At 41.6% G+C, this 24,146-nt stretch overlaps 2 protein-coding genes across 4 annotated transcripts in view; one reads left to right on the top strand and one right to left on the bottom strand.

Moving 5' to 3' along the window:
- The window catches only part of LOC309701049 (inactive dipeptidyl peptidase 10-like), an 87,255-nt gene extending 73,470 nt beyond the window's left edge, over nucleotides 1-13,785 (top strand). The window contains exons 24-28 of one of the 3 annotated variants that reach the window (XR_014274845.1): nucleotides 172-230; nucleotides 3,728-3,797; nucleotides 4,037-4,110; nucleotides 10,361-10,445; nucleotides 13,385-13,785. Coding sequence is in view for 1 of the 3 variants with exons in the window: in XM_082525020.1 (XP_082381146.1) it covers nucleotides 172-230; nucleotides 3,728-3,797; nucleotides 4,037-4,110; nucleotides 5,739-5,867 (332 nt within the window). In the remaining 2 variants the exon portion in view is untranslated. Of the gene's footprint in view, nucleotides 1-171; nucleotides 231-3,727; nucleotides 3,798-4,036; nucleotides 4,111-5,738; nucleotides 8,561-10,360; nucleotides 10,446-13,384 lie in introns of those variants that run through there. The other 2 variants (XM_082525020.1, XR_014274846.1) reach the window with 2 other exon arrangements.
- A 1,425-nt stretch (nucleotides 13,786-15,210) lies between these two features.
- LOC309700014 (tubulin alpha-1C chain-like) lies at nucleotides 15,211-22,189 on the bottom strand. Its single transcript, XM_082523350.1, has 4 exons — nucleotides 22,060-22,189; nucleotides 17,757-17,979; nucleotides 16,515-16,663; nucleotides 15,211-16,402 (listed from the first exon to the last, which is right to left on the bottom strand). The coding sequence occupies exons 1-4, from the start codon at nucleotides 22,060-22,062 to the stop codon at nucleotides 15,428-15,430; spliced, it is 1,350 nt and encodes a 449-aa protein (XP_082379476.1). The 5' UTR covers nucleotides 22,063-22,189; the 3' UTR covers nucleotides 15,211-15,427.
- Between the last annotated feature and the right edge of the window lie 1,957 nt (nucleotides 22,190-24,146).

Genomic DNA, 24,146 nt, shown 5'->3' with positions numbered 1-24,146 from the left:
GCCAATAATAAACTTCAAATGTGTCCTCTAACATAATGTGTGGCTTCTAGCTTATTCCAGTGCCACTGATCTGTCAGATCCTCCAGAAGATCCATGCAGCACTTTTTATGTAAAGTTCTCAGGTTGCTGCTGACGTCATGTAACCTCTTTGATTTCCCTTTTCCCCTTCAGCCTCAGCCTTCTCAGAGAGATACTTCGGCTCACCTTCAACTGACGAGAGCAGATACCAAGTGAGCGTCTTCTGTCTTTTACCCACCTGCTTCTTTATTAACGGATGACTTAGATTCATTTCATTTTAGTCATAGTTTAAGCATTTAAACTCTTTTATTTTTATTCAACTAATTGTTGTAGCACGAGCGTTCCTCCACACGGCATCTTATTTTCCTGTCCATCAAATGTGAAACCTGTCCATATGTCCGCTCGTCTCTTCCTCCCAAGCGTTTTCGAGAGAAACTGCGAGCACGTGAGGTGGTTGAGTCGTTTCCCGAGGGCAGCTCAAATGTGTATGTCTGATTACTTCTGATTGGATTACTTCCAAACTCGTCCCGCCTTGCTCACAACTTCATAAGTTCTGATTGGATCTCTTCTCTCCAAAGTGTCCATCAGTTTTTGTTTAGTTATCATTTGTTAGTTAAGAAAATTAACACTGCTAAGAAATTCAGCTAAATGCGACTGGATTTGGGAAGTTGGATGTCCCTCATCAGATGGCGTGTCACGTTTGACCTCTGACCTCACATCTACATTTCACATCTGCCTTTTTTAGGGGACGTCAGAAAGTATTACATGCTTAAAGATAGTAGAGTAAGCTGCATATACTGTAGTGTAGAGAGTGAAGTAAATATCTCTCATGCTACCAGTATCTGATTTTTTACTGCACTACAAGCTGCTTAAAGTACTTTTAAAAATAACAAAGAAAACAAGATGAATGTATACAAAATACAGTACTGTTCCCTTAAAAGTAAATATTGCCCAGAGAGTGAGCCGGCTTGGCGGAGGTTTGTGCTCTCCGAGTGCTTCTTGTTATTATTAAATCCTTTATTTAAACAGGCAGTCTTATTGAGATCAACATCTCTTTTTGAAAAGACAGACCTGTGTACAAAAAACATATACAGAAATTGAGACACATTATACACACAAAAAAAGAAAAAGGTGTGCTGGGGTTGTTGCAGGGAGACAAAGACGACCCTTTAAAGCGCTCCAGCGAAATCAGAGAATAGTTTTTTTTGTAGCTTGTTCCATTTATAGACAGCAATGTGTTTAAACAAGAAGCACAGCTGATGATAAAATGTCCTGCGACCTGACACCTTTATCTTTTTATCTTTACTGTGTTTAAACCGAGGCGTGGAGGTAAGCTGGCAGCCGTACAGGCTGCTTCATGCAGCTCAAATCTCTGAAACCAAGGAGAGTGCAAACTTAGAGCCACTTTAATGGGAAATGCAGCTGGCTGATGATGCAGGTGGCTGGGTGGGTTTCACCTTTACCTGTTTGATTCCCAATCATTTCTACATTTTACATAGCAGAGGTTAGACAGCCAACACAAATTATACAGCTCCCATTTTTTAAAAGTAAAGAACAACCAGTAAAGAAGAAGAAGAAAACATTTAGGAACAGAGAAATGCCATCCTAAAAAAAAAAAAAAAATCACCCAGCTGTCCTCCAAGTGAAGGTTGCAGTCAGAGAGTGTTTTTCTTCCTAAGTGGGTTGCCTGTAACTGGGCCAGAGAGCTCTATTTTTGTGACTCTCGCAGCAGGGAGGGGTGGTCTGCTTCAAAAGTCACCCAGAGAAGGAAATGTGGCACAATCTGATCAGACAATAATCAGCAGGGCATCATCACTCACCCAGTCCTCCGAGATGCAGAAACAGACGGGTGAGAAAACATGCCGTGGTTGATGGCTGGTCGCGGGTTTGAATTCCAGCTGGGAAAAAAATGAATGACAGCAGTGAGACTGAGACATCCTGTAATATTAAAGCTTCGCCCTCCCAGTGCGATCGCTATCAGTCTGGCATCTTGGATTAAAAAAATGTTTTTTGCTTAGTTTTTAAATATCTTAATCCAAAAAAAGCAAATCAAAGAGCATGAAGGACAACAGACGGGATCATCACACTTAAAGTAGCTCACGTTACATCATGTGAGTCTAGCGCCTTTATTTCAGTGGCTTTAATTCAAGCAGACTACATATATAACTCTAAGGTCGAGTTTTTCCAGGCTAAATAAATATAAGAAATGACCTTAGATGGAAACACGAGCACTCAGAGAGCTCAAGTCACCCTGAAGGACAAGGGCTACACTGAAACTTTGTTTTCATTACAACATGCTGACGTCAATGTGTTACACTGTCATTGTGCTGCTAACATCAAATGTTTTTACTCAACTGAGGTACTCGTGTCCCCCAAGTCCTGGTATATTGTTGTGAAGTTTGAAGACGATACATAAAAAGTTGTGGATAATCTAAAGTTTTTACTGATATTCACATTCGGTGTGACCCTGACCTGATTTTTACTAAAATTAAATCAGATTGAGCTATTTTTGGTAACTACCATCACACAACAATATCCTGAAAACTGTGGACGCTGGACTGCTAACAAACAGACAAACAAGGGGAGCTGATTGCATACTTCCTCGCTTCAGGGGGTGAAAAATACTGATGGCTGTCGGTTCTACCCCTCAGCCTCCTATTAGATTAAAAAGGCACCTGCAGCACAAATGCAGTGTAAAGGTCCAGTTTAGTGACTGATTAGCCAAGGTGAGGACTTGCAGGCTTAACCTTCCTGTTACCGCATCTTTGGGCTACAAGCCAGACTACAAACCAGTACTCCTAGTTTCAGTCCCAAGACTGAATGAAAGAAGAAGGTTGTGTCAGGAAGGGATTCCAGTGTAAAATATGCACCTAATCAAGCAAGCAGATAATTAATAATGTGAACCATGGAATGACGTGGAAACTGTGCTACTGCTGGCTGAAGAGGGAAGGCATGTTCAGAGGCAGTTAAAGAGAAGGAAAAGCAGGAGCGCCGGAGTGAGAGGAAGACCTCAGAGGAGGTTCATATAGTGAAGGATGGGCTGGTGTGACAGAGGAGGATGCCAGGCATAGCGTGAGATAGATGATCCAAAGTGGCGACCCCTTGAAGGAGCAGCTCAAAGAAGAAGAGACAAATAACCTATCATGCAGTTGTCATGCAGGGGGAAACAGGGCAGTTTGTGGCCTATAAACATGCTTTTTATTACTGTAAAGGTAAACATTTTAAAAAGTTGAATGGAGATGATGCGCTTACTAGAGGAATGACAGGTTTGGCACGTCTACGTTCGTATAATTTTTCATCAAGAAGATGGTTACTTGCTTTAATAATCTAGTGATTTCCAGTATATTTAGCTTAAAGCTTCTGTTTACTGCTTAACTAATTCAGAGTCACGAGGGATCTGGAGCAGGGTAGACCCCAGATAGATGGACAGAGAAACATCTCACTCTCACATCCTCACCTAGAATCACCAGTTAATCTAACATGCCTGTGAGATGAAGCCAAGCTTGCACAGGGAGAGCATCAGCCAACAAGAAAAAATTAGCTTCTTATATATTTTTTCCTGTTAATGATCTTACAATCCGCCTCCTCAAGTGGAAACTTCACGATTAACTTTTCTTACACTTTTGACCCTTCAATCAAATTCTGATGCTTGTAATGTTATGACCTGGTGTTAATGCGACAAATAATTTGATTTGTGTCCAATCTTCAGGCTTCCAAAGTGCTGTCCGGCATGAAAAATCTGGGAGGAACTCTATTCCTGGTCCACGGCACTGCTGACGGTATGCACATTTCCTTCATCCTCCTCACAGAACAGCAGAAACGGAGGATGTAATTTGACTTCATTTCACAATAACATCGTAGTAATGTGGGCTACTGAAGGTAGGCGTGAGTCTCACGAGCCTCTCTGCTATGCTGAGCTTTAAAACTTGACCTCGGCGAGTGCGGCGCCTTTTATCCAGTGGTGGAATTAACCTCTCCGACACTTATTTGCATGTCCTGTTTTTTTGTGTCTCGGCAGCCAATGTTCACTTCCAGCACTCGGCCGAGCTCATCAAGCACTTAATAAAGATAGGAGCCAACTACACTATGCAGGTAAACACTCGGCTCTTACAAAGAGTCTTTGCAAACAGCAGCTGTGGCTTTTAATTAAAATGGGTCATTCTCCATTATGTATCAGTGCACTGTTATGCAGAGTCTTTATTTACTCCAGTGTGGCACAGGAAATTTGCTGTCCTGTACTTGAGTTCTAAACTTCATTGTAAAAGTGTGACTTTTAGGATTTTTTTTAATATTTAAAAACTCACTTTACCCCACTTTAAAGGTACTTATGAAGAGCCATCATTCAATAAATAGCTTTAGTTTTGCTGATTACCTTATCACAGCTTAGCATGGTCACAGCTGGTCCATTTTTCACTTAAACATGTTTTAAAAACCTCTCTGTGCCAAACTTCACTGAAAAAAATGTGTTTTGTGACAATACTTGAAAACGGTTAAGTTTTGGAAAATATGCTAAAGAACAAACCTGTAAACATGTTGCTTTTATGCTTATAGTAAAATATATATATAATTAAAAACATAACTAATGAGTAAACTTTAGAGATGCTGCTAGGTGGGTATTGCTGCCATTTGACTGACATTTGCTTCTGTTTCCAGTGTTTGAATTAAGCTAAGGTAAGATAGCATATAAGCTAGCAAAGGTAGCATATTTCTTAAACAGTGATGCATATCATCTGTTAACAAGAGAGCAATTCAATCATATTTACCTAAGTATAGCTGCAAATACTGTAAATCATATCTTCCACAGTCTTACAGTGTCAGTAAAAATCCACCTTTGCTTTGGTTGCTGGAAAATTGCGACCTGTCGTCTGTAGTTTTTCGCATTAGCAAATTCTTGCCAGCTATTCGCTGAGCAGTTGTCAAACCGAAGAGTAAACGCTGCACTTTCTGTAACATAGTTTGGTGATGTGGTAAAACAAACTTTTACTTGGACATTCTCTATTTCCAGTTTGCGTTACACTCTTCAGTTTGACAGTCAGTGAATAGTTGAGGAGTGTTTGCTGACAACTTGGTGTCTTTCATACAAAAAAAAAACTACAGACGACTGCAGTAATTTCCCAGCAACCAAAGCAATCACAAGGAGGTTTTGGTGCAGCAACTTCTTTGTAACCAGTTTCATCTGGTGATAGCCAGCAATCACTCTAAAAGCCCAGACTCAAATCTAAGTATCTCCCCAGAAAGTAGAGGAACCTGATTTTCTCTGATCCACAGATTTTCTCCTAGTTCTTCCACAGACAGATAAAAGCTTCTCACATATCTTGTTTCAAAGTGAGCTACGAGATAGGAGTGGGCAGATTGATCCAGATGTTGACAGTATTGATACTAAAGCTGGTATTGGTATCGGATACTAGCACGATTGGATTGATGCTCTCTTTGTCTCGTCTAAATTCAGCGCTTTGCTCCTGTTCATCAACAAAGCAGCAACACTTTAAGCTGTTAAATTTTGAGCACTCAGAGGATTTATTTGTTGGATATCTGCAGTCCAGTCACTATAAAGCAAGGAGACTCAAGGACAGACATTTCTATTGTGGTCAAAACCTTGAGCACATTCAAGTAAAGTGAACCTTGAGTGAAGAAAGTGAAGAATAAAACTTAAAGCTCACTACAAGAATTTTTCCAGAGGTTGTTCAGATCAGATAAATTCTCTCCTCTTTCTGGGCCAGATCTTCCCAGATGAAGGCCACTTCCTATCAAGACGCAGCCAGATTCAGCTGACTCACTCCCTAATTGGATATTTCAGAGGATGTCTCCTCGATGCGTCATCGTTACTCAACCAACGGGATGACGAGTGAGAGGGAACGGGCTCGCTACTGTTTCTGAGCGTGTGTGTGTGTGTTTTATACCTGTAGCACAATGTTTGACAGACAGGAAAAGCTTCTTATTGACATATCAGAATAGTCTGTGTCACCTCAGTAGAAATAAGTTTTCACCTGCTGTCAGAGGTTGTCAGTGACTGTCCCTAGATTTCCTTTTTTGTCCTGGTGGCACAAACAAGCCTGTGAAAGAAGCATTTAGAACTGTTCAAGCTTCAAACTGTGAGAAAACTGTGAGATCTTGTTGGAGTTGTTAATCGGAGTTCAAATATAATTGAGAAATTGCATTTTTTTAACCTTTAAGGTTTAGATTAGTTTAAAATCTGTGAATCCTTGTTGCCTAGAGTTTAACGGCTGATTCAGAAACCTGTTGTTCAAGGTGTGATTGAGACGTTCCTCCGTCAAAACAACTTAAAACGGTCCATGTATTCAAATATCACCAACCAGCACAAAAACCAACTCCTTTTTCCAGTTTATTCCTGATCATTAGTAGAGGAGGAGCTGTTTGAGGCAGTGTCCCAGTGAGGCAGATGTGTTAAAATACAGCTAATGCTACAGTCACACCAGGGAAAACAACAGCAACAAGTGGACGTCCAATCTTGTTGCCTTTTAAATTGTTGCTTCGACTTCGGTGCGTCGAGGCAGTGATGAAACTGTAAGGTGTTTATCTTACGGTTTAACCCTCTCAGGCTCAAATTAAGTTTTTGTTGCTAATGCACAAAAGAATACCTGCAGTGGTACTTCTGAGTAAAAAAAACTCATAAAATATGTATGTGCGGTAACCAGGTTGTTAGCTTTTACTTGTTGCAAATCTGCAGCGCCTGCCTTGAGAGGGTTAAGGCGCCTTGAGGCAACTATTGTTGTCATTTGGCACTATATAAATAAACCTGAATTAAATGGCAGTGTGATGGAGTCGATCTGCTTTCAGTCTGTGATTAATTGGGGTCATGTTGACAGTTTGAGTTTGTGAGAATACAGCCGTAAAGGCTGATAAATCAGATAAAATCAAAGATCTTTTGCCAACTACATGCACAGAAACTCACACCAGTTACAACATCACAGATTTGAAACAGAAATTCCTCCACAGATAGTAACATAGGGTTTTTTTTTATTTTTAAACAATACAACCAGTTGAGTCGAGCCTCTCATTGCAAAGCATCTCAGCGTTGTACCAGGAGTTACTGCAACTTGTTGGCAATCAATCTGAGAGCGATTGCAGTCGGTCAAAAGGCAGCCTGCAAGTGTTTGGAGACAATCATCACAGTTTGTGCTTTGGTGTCATGGAATCATTACACTTTTTATTAGCAGTGTTGGTGGATATGTAACTCATTTTTACGAGATGAAGGGACTCGAACCCTCAATTTCCTGATCTGAAGTCTGACACCTTATCCATTAGGAAAGTGGTCACACACTGAAGCACAGACTTACTTCTGGTATGGTTTGTAAAGACGGGACTCTTGGCTCACACCTTGCATCAACTGTTGTGTCTTTCTCAAAATATTAAAGCATAATGATACCAACGATACCAACCTGACCCAGAGGTCAAGAATCTTCCAGAGCTGGGAGGATAAAAAAGTAGAAAAACATCAGTTTTATAGATAAAGCCATGTTTAAAAAACCGACTTCAAGGGCGTTTTCAGGTCATGTTGTTACCTTCTTTTTCTACGTCTCATTTCCCCGGGTGTTTGTGATGCTATCCTGTGGATTATTTATGTGGGGGCAGCTTACAAAGTTTGACTCATCAAGCTTATAGACAGCAATAGTGCTAAACAGATGTACGACAGTTACAAGATCTTTTTTTAAGCACGCTATGTTTCCTTGTCCTTACTGAAACAGAGTTATTTATTTATTTATTACATCTAAGAGTAGATATTTACCATTTCACACCAGTTTTTTTGGTGTTGTGCAGGTGTGGAGGAGCTTAATAGCTACTCATAGTTTGGCCTGGACTACATTTCAGGACAGCCTACTTTGGTTTAATTTTTCTCATGGGTATTTGAGCAGCTCTGTTGCAGGTTAAATTGTGACATTTGGCTTATAATGTATATTTTATGCTGTAATTTCTTTTTTTTTAGATAGCTGCAGGCTGTTCTGTTTTTGTATATTTAAGTATGTGGTCCAAAACTTGGTATAGAATCACCTTTGGCTGATTAAGTGCCAGAAGTTTTCACTGTATTTGGTTCTGTTGTTCTCCAACTTCAGTTTATGCATTTCCAGCTGCTTCAAGTCTTCTCTTTCGTAAATACATCGTGGTTGTAGTGTTATCCAGAAAACACTGCAATAAAAGCATAATAAATGTTATGCCAATACGACACCCGAGAGCGCTCCTCACTGTGATTACGGCTCTGAGAGCGATTCCCACAATTACCGCTCGGCCGCTCACAAGTGCCATCAATCACAGAGACGAGCATCCTCGGCGAGGTTCATCTCCACGCGAGGATAAAAACAGTTGCAGGAGCTGGCGTGCGTCGGGGGTGAAAAATCCCCCCAGTGCTTGGCTTGCAGGTAGTTGCCATGACAACTGTTTTGGTAGCCCAGGATACGGCCACTCTCATAATTCATTCAGAGATGAGCGCTTTGCATCGCGGAGCGAGCAGCTGCTGATGCAACATACTCAAAGCCATATGTATCTGTGCTTTGCAACATGGAGTCTGTGAGGGGATGGATTTTGTTCTGGGGAGGGTGGGAGGGAGGGGGGCAATGTGGATGTGGGATGAGTGATGAGAAGCTTATTGTAAATTTTTTTGCTGTTTTAATATTAAAGAATGATGAAGAAGTTTGAGCTGTGAGAGTTTCTTTGTTAAACACAGGAACACCTCGGATCTCAGTTAGGCTCATAAGCATGGACTGTATACGAAAGATGCAAGGCAACAAGTTAAATCAACACAAAAAGTGTCCAAAAGTTGATTCTGTTCATCTGGACGTAGCGTTTTGTGGGAGAACTGTACAGTACAATGTACTGTTTATAAGAAACCTGCAGTCATCTGAGACTGAAGAAGTCACTTGGATGAGTGACGAAACGTTTCTCCCACAAAATGCTATGTCCAGATAAACAGAATCAACTTTTGGAGATTTACTTACCCGGATGATTGAGCATGCATCAAGATGAACACAAAAAGTGGTTAAGCCTGAATTCTCGCTAATGTCCAGCAGGGGTGCCTGGCTGGATAAAAGCCTAAGATCTCCGCCACAAGGCGTAGAGGCTGCTTAACAACCTTCAGTCGCTAGGGAAAGATGTACAGTATATTTGCAAGAGGCAGGATATCAGCTGCAGAGAGATGCAGTTTGCACTTGACATTCACTCTGAGCTTTAGTGAAACTTGAAAAAGTGCAACACAGACTAGAAATGGAGAGTGTTAACCTTTGGCAAGCAACCTGCTAGCAACCAAGGCAGTCACAAGAAGGTTTTTCGGTGCAGTATCATATATCCTCTTTGTTACCAGTTTTAGGCTAGCAACCCCTAGCCAACCGGATGGCGAATGAAAATTTTGGCCTAGCAACCAGATGGTGGTTGCCAGATGACCACAGACTGGTCTCTAAGCCTGTGTGACTACAACTTAAATGAAAACCGCCCTCTGCCTCACTGGTGTGTTTCTGTGAGAGCTTCAAAGCACCTTGGGGGCATTCCAAAAGCGGAGCTCAGGGGTCTTTTATTTTGAAAATTGACTGGATTCTATATGGTATTCCTGTGTCTGACTTCCTGTCCTGTGCAGCTTCTATCAACAATAAACCCAGTTCTAATTTGAGAATTTGGTAAATGGCCTGGTTCTTATATTGTGATCTTCTACTCAAAGACTCAAAACACGTTTTACAACATGTCTAATTCACAATCTCAGTCCTTTCTATCTCTGACTCACCTATTCTCATAACGATCGTGTAATTTCGCAGGACGAATTTGTGCCATTTAATTTTTCTGGAAAACGCTCACTGTTTTAGGATTTTTCGCATTTGAATAAACAATAAACAGCTCCGGTACTAAAAGAAAAAAAAAATCTTGCTTAAAGATACTTTGAAATGCAGACTGAAGCATCCTGGGAACATACCACCAACTTTCCAATTGGTAGATGACCTTTACACGTGTGAAACTAAAGTCTCGCAAGTTTAACGTCTTACTGAATACAACATGATACTCAGTAAATTATTTAAATTATCTGTTCTGGTTCAGAAGGAAATAGGAAGTACGTGCTCATTGGCTAACACAAGTTATAAGTCTTAGAAGATGGTTATTTTTATATTTGTGTTTAACTGCGTTACCTTACATTTTGTGGTATTCCTTTACTAAGCTTTTATTGTTCTAACTACTGTATCTAAAGTAAGACCAATGTCTTACTAAGGTCTATAAATATATTATTATTGAGTTAAGAATAGTGTTCATAGCTCTCTCCTCCAGAGCAGAGATTGTTTTCAGATGCATCAGGGGACACTCGGCGTCTTCAGTAGCATCATACACATAATTCCTGCTGTCATTTCAGAGTCATTCATGAACATGTCCGCAGTGTTTCCCAGCCTCATCGTCTCCTGTCCCCCATCCTCTAACCCACATTCCTCAAGCTACAAGTAGGTTCTCATATTTTCTGTGTAAAGTGTCTGTTTGGCATTAAAGTTACAACAGCTGTCTTAACTTTCAGCATGAGTTGATATTTTAAATGTAGACACGGGTAAAAACAGCAGACTTGCTGTCCACAGGCATCAGTTTTCCACCAGTGTGTGGTTAAATCAAGTTTTCCTTTGTTAACTTCTTGGGCCTTTGTACCTGAATAATTTCCTCCCTTCATTTGCAGCCAAAGTAGTGTACAGTCAGCATTTTCTAGGTAGAAATGATTAGTGGCTGTTGTGCACAAATCAGCAGCATTTCCCTATAGACCACTTCAGGTCTCGGCTCAGTAGCAGAGCCTGAAGATTAGTCAGGAACTCGATGTGAAGCCTCCACCCATCGGTCACTGCTATGACTGAAAATGGTGCCACATTTGGCTTTACAACCTAGAGAAGTGCACCTCTTATAAAAATTCAGACATGAGCTGAGGAGGGGTGAAAATGCTTTGTGAACATAATAAATTAGCAACAACATAGTTGCCTTTAAATTTTCCAAAGTTTAAATTATTTTCTTTCTTTTTTTTCTTATAAAAATGACACAAAGCAACTGTGAACTTCACATATAGAGTATAAGTTATGCAAGATGTGGTTAGTTTGCACTAATGAGACTGGGCTTTACATGTGTGCTACTTTCTCTGGATATACAGTGGGGCAAAAAAGTATTTAGTCAGCCACCGATTGTGCAAGTTCCCCCACTTAAAATGATGACAGAGGTCAGTAATTTGCACCAGAGGTACACTTCAACTGTGAGAGACAGAATGTGAAAAAAAAATCCATGAATTCACATGGTAGGATTTGTAAAGAATTTATTTGTAAATCAGGGTGGAAAATAAGTATTTGGTCACCTCAAACAAGGAAAATCTCTAGCTCTCACAGACCTGTAACGTCTTCTGTAAGAAGCTTTTCTGTCCCCCACTCGTTACCTGTATGAATGGCACCTGTTTGAACTCATCATCTGTATAAAAGACACCTGTCCACAGCCTCAAACAGTCAGACTCCAAACTCCGCCATGGCCAAGACCAAAGAGCTTTCGAAGGACACCAGGAAAGTATTGTAGACCTGCACCAGACTGGGAAGAGTGAATCTACAATAGGCAAGCAGCTTGGTGTGAAAAAATCAACTGTGGGAGCAATCATCAGAAAATGGAAGACATACAAGACCACTGATAATCTCCCTCGATCTGGGGCGCCACGCAAGATCTCATCCCGTGGGGTCAAAATGATCATGAGAACGGTGAGCAAAGATCCCAGAACCACACGGGGGGACCTGGTGAATGACCTGCAGAGAGCTGGGACCAAAGTAACAAAGGTCACCATCAGTAACACACTACAACGGCAGGGAATCAAATCCCGCAGTGCCAGACGTGTTCCGCTGCTGAAGCCAGTGCATGTCCAGGCCCGTCTGAAGTTTGCCAGAGAGCACATGGATGATACAGCAGAGGATTGGGAGAATGTCATGTGGTCAGATGAAACCAAAGTAGAGCTTTTTGGTATAAACTCAACTCGTCGTGTTTGGAGGAAGAAGAATACTGAGTTGCATCCCAAGAACACCATACCTACTGTGAAGCATGGGGGTGGAAACATCATGCTATGGGGCTGTTTTTCTGCCAAGGGGACAGGACCACTGATCCGTGTTAAGGACAGAATGAATGGGGCCATGTATCGTGAGATTTTGAGCCAAAACCTCCTTCCATCAGTGAGAACTTTGAAGATGAAACGAGGCTGGGTCTTCCAACATGACAATGATCCAAAACACACCGCCCGGGCAACAAAGGAGTGGCTCCGTAAGAAGCATTTGAAAGTCCTGGAGTGGCCTAGCCAGTCTCCAGACCTCAACCCCATAGAAAATCTGTGGCGGGAGTTGAAAGTCCGTGTTGCTCGGCGACAGCCCCAATACATCACTGCTCTCGAGAAGATCTGCATGGAGGAATGGGCCAAAATACCAGCTACTGTGTGTGCAAACCTGGTAAAGACCTATAGTAAACGTTTGACCTCTGTTATTGCCAACAAAGGTTATGTTACAAAGTATTGAGTTGTATTTTTGTTATTGACCAAATACTTATTTTCCACCCTGATTTACGAATAAATTCTTTACAAATCCTACCATGTGGATTCATGGATTTTTTTTTCACATTCTGTCTCTCACAGTTGAAGTGTACCTCTGGTGCAAATTACTGACCTCTGTCATCATTTTAGGTGGGGGAACTTGCACAATCGGTGGCTGACTAAATACTTTTTTGCCCCACTGTATTTGTTGCACAGCAAGGTAAATTTGGCACATTTTATATTTACATGACCTTGCTGGCATTGGCCTGTTGATGTGGCACTAAACCTATTTCCAACAGCTGTTTGTCCAGCTGCTGCCTCCTGAAATCCAGTCATTTTCTTAAGCTGGGTGCACACAGGACAGCTGATTCTCAGACTTGAAGGATGGACAGCATTGTCTTTAGATGTTTGACATCACAGAGTTGGCTGCTGCAATGGACTCTGGACACAGTTTGTGGACAAATTTAAATGTAGACAGTGTCACGAGGACCATCTCACAGTGTGACTGCTGCTACAATCTGTTGGTCCTTGCCCAGTAAGCGAGGTTCATAGTTGGTGAACAAAGATAACCTGGGGAGGAAAAAAAGTCCATCATGCAGTGATCCAACTTGAAATGGCAACTTAATGCTGGCAAAACAAGGTTGAACAGATTAGAAAGAGTGGAACCCCCTGCTCTTATACACTGTTGTGATTTAGGAATCTTGGTAACAAGAAACAATTGTATTGATATATTTGATAATGCTGCCGAAATGGTGACCTGTCACTGAGTAAAAGAGACCTTGCTGTAAAGTAACAGAGCTACCACTGCACCACCAGTTCATCATCCATATTCTGCTTCTTATCTGGGTCCAAATCAAGGCGGCTGCAGCCTAAGCAGAGATGGACCAGGCTTCGCTTTCTCCAGCCACGTACTCCAACTCACCTGGAGGAACATCGAGGAGTTGCCAGGCAAGCTAAGAGACATAAATGAGCCCCGGTTCTGCCCCTGGGTTTCTGTCCTGTAGGGAACACATAATCTAGGAGGCAATCGAGTCAGATGCCCAGATGCTCCTTTTCAATTTGGAGGAGCAGTGGCAGTACCCTGAGTCTGAATGACTGAACTTTTTACCCTATCTCTAAAGGAGAACTCTGTTCTGCCGCTTCTATCTGCTGTCTCCAATATTGAAGAAGGTTGATTTCAGTGTCCTGATTGTCCTTATTTAAGTATTTTTTGAGCTGCTGAAATCTAACCTATCAAATATCATCTTGCAGTTCTCTCTTCTGTTTAAACTTGCTATAATCTGTCCTCATTTGACACTTGCAGCAGCAAACGTCAATACTTTATCCATCTGTGCACGACCAGGCTGCAGCCTGTCCCGACCCTGCTGTGATTATTTATCGATATCAGCACCTTGTAATTTCCTTTTTTTGCCATATTGAGCAGGTGTGTTTGTGTGGCACCCTGAAACCCTGACAGATGTGATTTAGGGCCTCACGGCCACGTCGAGAAAAAGCGAGTAACAGTAAAAGTTGGTGGACTGTGGCAGCAGACTTATGAAATCCAGGAGAAAAGAAGATTTATCTTTCTCTCTCAGCCCTCTGTGACCTTTATAAATCCCCCGTCCGCGCTGTGCCTACACTCCGCTCAAATTGAGCCTTAATTACATCAAAGCAATTACAGAGCGCCTCATCCAGGGAAGGGAGGAGAAGCTGCGGCGGAAACTTCAGAAGATGTAAGTTAAGTTCGTCTCTGGTGGTTCAGCAGAAAATTTATAAAGACCAAAAGAAAAAACACTTTGTACTGCAAGAAATGAGGAATCGAGCCTTGCTTTGACAGTTTTAGAGTACAAAATCTGCAGAGGGGTGACCGCAAAGGTCACATGTCTGTACAGTGTAAACCACATGAGCAAATTTAGACCTGTGAAAACAAACAGACATGTTTCAGTTTGCTTTAAATGTTAAATGGTAACTTTGAGGTAATAGTAGCTCACTAATATAAAATGTTGCTTTTGATTAATCCATCCTGATTAAATGCATACATTTAAAAATAAAGTACGGCGCAAAAGTCTGTTCTGCGTAAATTCACCCCACACTGACATCTAGTGGTGGACCACCCACATTATAACCCAGAAGCCAAATACAGCCATTGAACGGTTTAGGGAAGATTTTAGTGTTGTTATCTTATGGTTAGTTATGTAGTTACAGAAAAATAACAAAATATTCGTTTCTATTGGTAGAATAGAAAATGTTTAAAATTTATGGATCTGAATGGGATTTTTTTTAACCTTTCCATTGTTTGCTCTTTCCTACACCACTTATCAAACTCTCTTTTTATCTTTGCGTCACTTATACTTTGAACTTGATCTTTTTCTTTTTTTGAAGAATGACATATTATTCTATAAAATAAATACCATCTTCAGGTGTCATTCGATCTAAAAATGTGTAATAGGATGCAGATTATTGGACAGCCTGTTTAAAAGCCATTTTCGTTGGACCAGAAAGCTTCAACATTTCCTAAGAAGGGCTTTTTATTGGTCTATTAAACCAGTACTGTAATAATGAATCTGCATATGAACATATACTATTAGGCACACATTATGGTTTTATAACTTCCTTTTCCTTTTTTTTTAGTGCCTGGCTTCTAAACCTTCATTATAGATCTGCATCATAGAGTTTTAATAAAGTGTTGATGAGGACAAGCTTGATAGGTGCGAAGAGTTTTATTAGAAAAAGAAGATACAGACACAGTCTCTCTCAGTGGAGAGTCGTTCTTCAATAAAACCAAACACCGTGGGATTGAGCTCAGACAAACTGCTGCTCTGCAGTCTTTATTAGTGGTCTACAGTCATTAAACTGCTTCTGCATGAGACTGATAACAATGACATGAAAAAAGCTCTTTTTTTAAATAAACACTTCCTGTTTTTAATACTCCTCCCCCTCTTCATCTTCTTCGAACGAGTCGACGCCGACCTCCTCGTAATCCTTCTCCAGGGCAGCCATGTCCTCTCTGGCCTCTGAGAACTCTCCCTCCTCCATTCCCTCTCCCACATACCAGTGGACGAAGGCCCTCTTGGCGTACATCAGATCGAACTTGTGGTCGAGTCGAGCCCAGGCCTCTGCGATGGCAGTGGTGTTGCTCAGCATGCACACTGCTCTCTGCACCTTGGCCAGGTCTCCTCCAGGAACCACGGTGGGGGGCTGGTAGTTGATGCCCACCTTGAAGCCTGTAGGACACCAGTCCACAAACTGGATGGATCGCTTCGTCTTGATATTGCCGATAGCGACATTGACATCTTTGGGCACCACGTCACCACGGTACAGGAGGCAGCAGGCCATGTACTTTCCATGGCGAGGGTCACATTTCACCATCTGATTGGCCGGCTCGAAGCAAGAGTTGGTGATCTCAGCCACGGTGAGCTGCTCGTGATAGGCCTTCTCTGCTGAGATAACAGGGGCATAGGTGGCCAGAGGGAAGTGGATGCGAGGGTAGGGCACCAGGTTGGTCTGGAACTCTGTCAGGTCCACATTCAAGGCTCCATCGAAGCGAAGGGAGGCGGTGATGGAGGAGACAATCTGGCTGATGAGGCGATTCAAGTTGGTGTAAGATGGGCGCTCGATGTCCAGGTTCCTTCGGCAGATGTCATAGATGGCCTCATTGTCCACCATGAAGGCACAGTCGGAGTGCTCCAGGGTGGTGTGGGTGGTCAGGATGGAGTTGTAGGGCTCCACCACAGCTGTGGACACTTGAGGAGCTGGATAGATGGCAAACTCCAGCTTGGACTTCTTGCCAAAGTCTACAGAGAGACGCTCCATGAGCAGAGAGGTGAAACCAGAGCCGGTTCCTCCACCAAAGGAGTGAAAGACGAGGAAACCCTGGAGACCTGTGCACTGGTCAGACTGACCGAAAAAGGCACATATTAAAATTTAAGAATCAAAAACAACATTCAAAGCCCATTTATTTCAGCAGCCCCACACTCAAAATCTCTCCAGGTTTCTGCTCTTCTCTCACCAGTTTGCGGATCCTGTCAAGAACAGAGTCGATGTGCTCCTTTCCCACAGTGTAGTGGCCGCGGGCGTAGTTGTTTGCAGCATCCTCCTTCCCGGAGATCAGCTGCTCAGGGTGGAAGAGCTGGCGGTACGTTCCTGTACGGACCTCATCTGAAGGAGAGCAAGAGAGAGCGAGCAATGCTTTGACTGTTCATGCTGAGTGAGAAAATTTGCTCTTAAAAATCGAAGCGCACTATTAAAATGGATGCCAAAACATTAGGAGTCCCCCTGAAGGTCATTTGGGTCCAGTTTGTAGTTTCTGTTAATGGCGTTTGGAAGAACAGAAACTTTACAAAGGCTCTTTTTTGCTTTTGTGGGTGTAAGTAAACAATAAAAAGGAGCCAACATGCAATAAATATTAACACTCTTGATGCAGCTCTAAGTCTGTATTAATTCCATCTGTAGTTGCAAAGGCATAATGAAAATATTGAGTGAAAGAAGAAGAGTGGATCTGACTGGCTGATTTAAACTCAAGTGGGCTGGGCTACAGAGAAACCCAGCCTACTTGAATGATTTGAAATGAACTTCGGCCAGGAGATAAATTCATAAAAGTGACTGTTACAGCATCAACATTATCTTGGAACCACCTGCTACCGATAACAGAAAATGATTAACTAGTTTTAACTTCATAGCTTTGGACATTTTTATAGCTCAGTTTACACACACGTTATGAGTTTTTTGGCCACTTGGGGGCAGCAGAAACAAATATTTGCCCACTACATAAGAATCAGCTCCACTTAGAGCCGAGCTCACGTCCTCTTGATAAACAGAAGTTGAGATTCCCTCTTTTTAGCTCCTGAGGAAAAACATCGGGCTCTTCGACTACTAAATGCTCCACTATGTTCACCAGCTGGACTTTAACCGGGTCCCTCTGCGGCCAAATGCTGAGCATTGAAAGTATGTAACATTTCAGGGTGAGGCTTATCTTAGTTCATTGTGTCTGCAATCTAGTCTATTTATAAAAGAGTGCGATGACAAACCACTGTATGACAGCTTTGTGATACTTCACAGTTTGCCTGTGTCTGCAGACCGTAGCAAAAACTCAGACAAAAAGCATGAAAGGAGTCTTTTAGCTTTTTAAAAAACTGATTGAAAAAGTTAATCACCTTAAACTCTAAATGACAAATAAAATAACAGCTCCCACCAACCTTTCGACGCCCTAAACCCTTAGGTCTTAAAAACCCGCTCAGAGTAAAACCCTCACCGATAACAGTGGGCTCCAGGTCCACAAAGATGGCTCTGGGGACGTATTTCCCATTGCCGGTCTCACTGAAGAAGGTGGTGAAGGAGTCGTCATAGCCTCCGGTGGGCTTGTCGCTGGGCATGTGGCCATCTGGCTGGATGCCGTGCTCCAGGCAGTACAGCTCCCAGCAGGTGTTGCCCATCTGGACACCGGCCTGGCCAACATGGATGGAGATACACTCACGCTGTAGAGGAAGAAAACAAAAAAGACATTTTAGTCATTAATATTCTTTTTATTTTTGCTCTAATATACAGCTGTTGTCAAAAGTTTACATCCACTAATCACTGGCATAAATTTCATGGTAATTTGGGACTTTTAATGATTTTATTTAAACTCCCCTTTTTACATGGTGGAATGATTGTACAGCATACGTCTTTAATCACGTTGTTTTTTTAAAAGAGAGAGAAGAAAAGGGGTCACAAGTTTGAACGTATTTTGGGATTTCTCTAATCCACACAGGGTCAACAGTATAAATACAGACTCAAATAAGAAACGAACACTCCGACTAATATTTGGTCAAATTTCCCTTAACAAGTTGAACCTCAACCAGACACTTTTGGTCGTCATCAACAAGCTTCTGGCAGAGTTGGAACACCCAACTGTGCTCAAGTTTCAACCATCTAGCTCACAGGTGTCAAACTACAGGCCTCGAGTCCAATAGGTTTTAGATGTGTCCTTGATCAAACACAGCTGATTCAAATGGCTAAATTACCTCCTCAACATGTCCTGAAGTTCTCCATAAGCCTGAATGAATGAATGATCATTTGATTCAAGTGTTTTGACCCAGGGTGTTATCTAAAACCTGCAGGACACCAGGCTTCGAGGCCTGGAGTTCGACACCTCTGATCTAGCTGTTAATTCAACACGTTCTTAATTTGAGGTGAAGTTGAAGTATTTGGAAGTTCCTCCTCCTTCATTATTCCATCCACTTGCAGTGTACCAGTACCACTGGCAGCAAAACAGCCCCAGAGCATGATGCTACCACCACCATGCTGGTGGTAGCATCTGGCTACAGCTGGCACAGTGTTTTTAGGTTTGAAAGCCTCACCTTTACTCCTCCAAACATACTTCTTGTCACTGTGGTCAAACAGCTCAATCTCGTCTGACCATAAAACTTTTTGGCTTGTCCATGTGGGCTGCTGTAAATTTAAATTGAGTTTGAAGGCATTGATGATGATCACTAACAAGATAGGCCTCATATAGGACATCATAGAATCTTCAGTACCACTTATTAAAAGATTTAAGTGTGTTTATGTATATATGTGAGGCAGTATCTATATGTTTGACCCTGTGCGGATTAGAGAAAATCCAAAATAAATTCAAACTTGTGCACACAATTCTTGTTTTCCAAAGTCATTAAAGATGCATGCTGTACTGTTATTCCATCCTAGAAATTGAACATTTAAAAAAAAAAAAATGTTAAAAGCCCAAAATTAATATGACATCATATCCATGATAAATAGTGGTGTATCAAAAATCACATAAAAATATATATTTTTTAAGGCTAAATTGTTTTAACTGGATACCTTACTGCCAACATTTCTGCCTTTAAGCCTGTCATGACCTGCTTTATAAGACAGTTGAGCTGGGTGGAGTCGATTTGCTCTACAACCCGATTTCCATGTGTTCAAATTGCCTGGATCTGCAATCTTATAGTTCTCAGGCATCACTGCCTTAGACCAGTGGTCCCCAACCCCACAGAGCGGTTTGTGCCCGACAATATTTTCACGGACCGGCCTTTAAGGTGTCGCGGATAAATACAACAAAATAAAACTAGTACCGGTACCGAAAAAAAGAAGATTTATTTATAACACACGTGAAAAGACCCAGGAAAACCGAGTTAATGAAAAAAACGATAACAAAATAAAGCTAAAAACTGATAAAAACCCTGAAAACCATACATTTCACACCCGAGTCTCAACTCTCGCAGCCCGGTACCAAATGACTCACGGACCGGTACCAGTCCGTGGCCCGGGGGTTGGGGACCGCTGCCTTAGACTAACAAGCAGTGGTGATTAACACAGTCTTGTCAGAGTGTGTGTAAGGTCCAAAGTGCTTCCACTCCCTGCTCAAGTATTTTTTTTTGCTGCTTATAAAAGATGTGGGTGAGAGTGAAAACGTGTTTGGTCTCATCGTGCAGAAGCAGCCTGAGGGAAAGTAGGATGCAACATCAGCCAACCAGTTTAGGCTGTCAAAAAGCAACATGGATATGAAATTAGCCTCGTTCATGAATTATTAACCCGAGTCATATTTATCTCTGCAGATGATTTTGTTCCACACTGTTTGCATTGTCCCAGCAGTTTCCCTGTCAACAGATGACCATCTGTCCACGAAAAAACGAGAGCACATGCGTCATGTGTTGCTCATACCTGCTAAGACAAGACTTCAGGTATTCACACCCTGATGTATTGATGGATAAGAAACAGCTTCATGTTTACAAGGTGTCTCAGTGGGAAAGCGGATCTCAAATTCTTAAAGCCAAACATGCCTGTTTAAACCTATGGCTAAGCCTACAAACACATTTAAAGAAACCCTAACAATGCTGCCAGGCATGTTCCTTATATAAGATACGATTAAGCTGATAATCAGTCTCGAGGCATGTTTTACATTTGAGGAGATAAAGGGATTTCAGTGGAGAGATATTTCAGGAATTTTCTGAATGCAAGAAACCAAAAGTTAGGATTAGTCACCACAAACCAAGCTCAGACACTCAATAAGCATGATTTAAAACTATTTATCAGCTCAGCTTTGGGCTTCTTGTGAATTATGATCCCTTCACCCACCACCGTCCCCCTCCTTTGTAAAAGGCTCGTGATCAGAGGCGGAGGAGGGGAGGATAGGGTCACCATGACAGAGCTGCTAAGTATGGCGATGGTAGACAGCTATTTTGAGTGTCATTCAGTGTCATTCAGACGACCCTCAGAGAGCGGCGGCTACACTTTTACTCCGCTAATCTGCAAACAATCTGACGCTTCCAGCCTCTCTGCAAACATTACATTACACTGCAAACATATATGAAGCTAATTCAGCAAGAGCTGTTGTGACATCTGTTGGCTGAATGTGAGGAAGGTGGGCGTGACGGCCTGTTTGCTTGCTGGTGTTGCAATATGCCTCGCAGCCTTGAAATACCCACTTCCAGGAAAACATGGGGGCTGAGGGGGGTGTCTAGAGTGAAACTGTGCTTCCTGTATCTCGTCCCCTGACTGAAACCACGTCATGTTTGACGTCCGGGTCTCCATGCTGGTAAGCTAACACAGTAGAGTGCTTTGTGCTGCAAGAGTGCGCGCTCAAACAAAAATGCAGAAGTGGCTATGAGTCATTAAAGATTTTGGAGTTTCCTGGTTTCCTCGGATGAAAGTGAAGTGGATTGTTGTTGTTTGTGTGTATTTTGGTGAAAGAAGGAACCGGGTGGACAAATCAGAAGCCGTCCAGACCAGACGATGCCAAGTATTCACTTAAAGCTCACTCTTTAAGGTGGAATTGAGTCTCTGAGCTCTCTGCACTTCCCCCTCCTCAGTAGGAAGTGTCACAAGAAACCGTTTTCTTGCGTTCAATCACTTCTGTCTGCCTGCATTTTCCAAATGACCTGCAAATGTTATACCACTAACTGCTGCAAAGGGAGTAAAAGTCAGGGGGGGGGGGGGGGGGGGGGGGAGGGAGGTCAGAGTCCTGAAGTTTATGCACAGTTTCTGCTGATTTCCCTTATCTTTAACATTTCGAGCAACTTTGCTCAAAACGTTGTGCACTCCAAAGACCCCGGAGGTTGGAGTTTTTGCAGCTTGTGAGCACGCTGCTGAACAAAAATAAATGCAAAATACACAAGCGGCCTGCTGGAAGCCACATCAGCATTCCCAACCAGCCGGGCAAACAAGCACACCCCTCCTGACAGACACACAGTCCTCCAGGCCTCATATGGAAAAAGTTAACCTTCCCCTGAGCCGGAGCTGAAGCCAGCTACCCGGTAGCTTGTTTCCACTGACTGACTCTATGTTTTAAACATACATTTGTTTTCCGTGGCTGAGGTAGGAGGTATTTCCTGCATCAGCGCCAAAAACAGAAATGTGTTTTGAGAAGCAGCCTGGGGCCAGTAGAGTAGAAATAGTAGACTGAAGCTTGGGTTTGAGAAGAAAGTGTGAAGATACAAGAGGAAACCTTAAATTATGAAGAAATTTCAAGTCTAATATGTTGCATTTTGGGGTAATTACGGCTGAATAGAAGCAGTTCTGTACTAATAACAGTAAATAATGTCTGGATTGATACTCACCATTGTGCTGTTTTAATTGTTTTCCAAGGAGAAGAAGTAGTTCAAATCTGCAGGTTCTCACAGTGCACCTATAATGAGATCTCTGTGAGGGAAGTCTCATCAGTGTGTGACACGCACACTTTTATAGCTACTACAGGAGGTGGAGGAAAAGGGAGGAGGAGAGGTGGAGCCACCCAACAGCTGAGACTTTGTTCTTTTTTTAAGGGCAAGAGAAGTCTTCCTCTGTGTCCTTGTCATAATAAAAGTCCACAGGAAGTACTCAGATGATGTAATCTTCTGATAGTGATCGCTGTTTTTAGTTCCACAGGTGTGAAGTACATGTATTTAAAAACTCTCATTATAGGTTTGTTCCACTATGTCAAAATAAATTTGTGTTACCTAACTTTCTGTAATATAGATCTCCTGTTCCAGTACTGGATCCTCATATTAAACATCAAACATTAACTGAAGTTTTAAAAATGTGCAAGTAATACATATGACTCAACAGCTCTAAATGCTCAGTTTCAGGCAGTTGTTTTTCTAGCCTTGGCTCTGTATGATGTCATAAAGAGCAGATTTCTTCCTAATATGGTCGTCTCTTAAATTTCGTTGTCATGTTGTAATTTTTTTTAGAAGTGTGCTGTTGTTAAACTCCCCCCCCCCCCCCCCCCCCCCGGGGCCAACACCGTTACATAATAATCTGCTCTTCATCACATGCCTGGTTAAATAAAGGTTATGCTGACTCACTGCACCATCTTGTGACAAAGTTGTAAAAAGTCTATTCAGATCCTTGTTAAGTAAATAAAAGATTTCTGACCCTCATCAACCCTGTTATTAGGAGCACACTCCTCTGAGAGTGCTCTTTAATGGGTCTATAATGATCTGAATGACTTTGATGCAGGGCATTGTTCTGTGCTCACTATGCTACTCCTGAGTACTGCCTTTGATCACAAAATTTTACTTAATAATCTTAAAATAATACTTTGGCTGGTGTCTCTGACTCTGTGTTAGACTGTTGGCAAATTATCCTGTAACCCTGCTTCTCCAACCTGTGGTGTTCCTCAAGGCTCAATTTTTTTTCCTGCATTCTTCTTTCAGCTGCCATCATCGGACATCATTCTGACATTTCTTATCATTTCTATGCTTATGACATTCAGCTGTATATGTCTTAAACCCCACCGGCTTATCCCAGATTAGTGACCCTAACAATGACCTTTCCAGTAACACTAAGGCCCCTGCACTTCCTCCTGAAATACATTAAAGAATCAGTTAAACACTTGCTTACTAGATAACTCGTCTAGATAACTTGCAATGCCACGTTTACCAGCTTAGACAAATCATCTTTTTCACAGCTGGTTATATGCTTCTTTTGTTTTAATTAATTAATGAATTAGTTATGTTTTTTTAACAGCTAATTAATGTGTTTAAATTTAACGTTACACTTAATTATGATTATTACTAGACTTTATTTTATTGCACAACACTCTAAATAAAAAAAACTTCACTTACTTAACAACTTGTGGTTAAACTAAATAAATAAATAAACTGGGATTACACAGAAGTACAGCCCAGTCCTACTTAAATTTAATCTGATATCTCCTAAACAGAATACAAAGATGTTTAGGACATTCTGTTGAGATTCACTATATAGCGCAGTATTTAACAAAAAAGTGCCCTTAAGGAAGAGGCTCTGAAACAACATACTTTAGAGGTTGGAACTGAAAGGCTGCACGAGGTGCAAGAGAAAAAGGTTACTTTGAAATGAGCAGAATAGGTCTGTGTTAAGACAGTCAGCTTAATAAATTAAATATGATTAATATTTAATGCAAATGAAATGACCTGTAAGTATATAAAGCAATTCAAATAAACAAAAGGCACCTTTCAATTGTTCTTACAATTTACTTACATTATCAGAATTATAGTGACTCGTTTCTGTATATCTGAAAACATGCTGACTTTAAATTTTGTGTGTTATTTCTTATATCTCAAAAACAACAAATGACCTATTTTTGTTTCAGTCATGTTTAACTTTAGGTTTTGTCACATAACTTAGCAAATGTGTTATTTTATCTTTTCTGTTGGGGTTAAATATGATTTCAGTATAAGCC

This window comes from Aulonocara stuartgranti, assembly GCF_965226115.1.
Source record: "Aulonocara stuartgranti genome assembly, chromosome: 23".
In the NCBI taxonomy this organism is placed as follows: Eukaryota; Metazoa; Chordata; class Actinopteri; order Cichliformes; family Cichlidae; genus Aulonocara; species Aulonocara stuartgranti.
The sequence above is the reverse complement of the archived record's forward strand: the minus strand, read 5'-3'. Positions and strand labels throughout refer to the sequence as shown.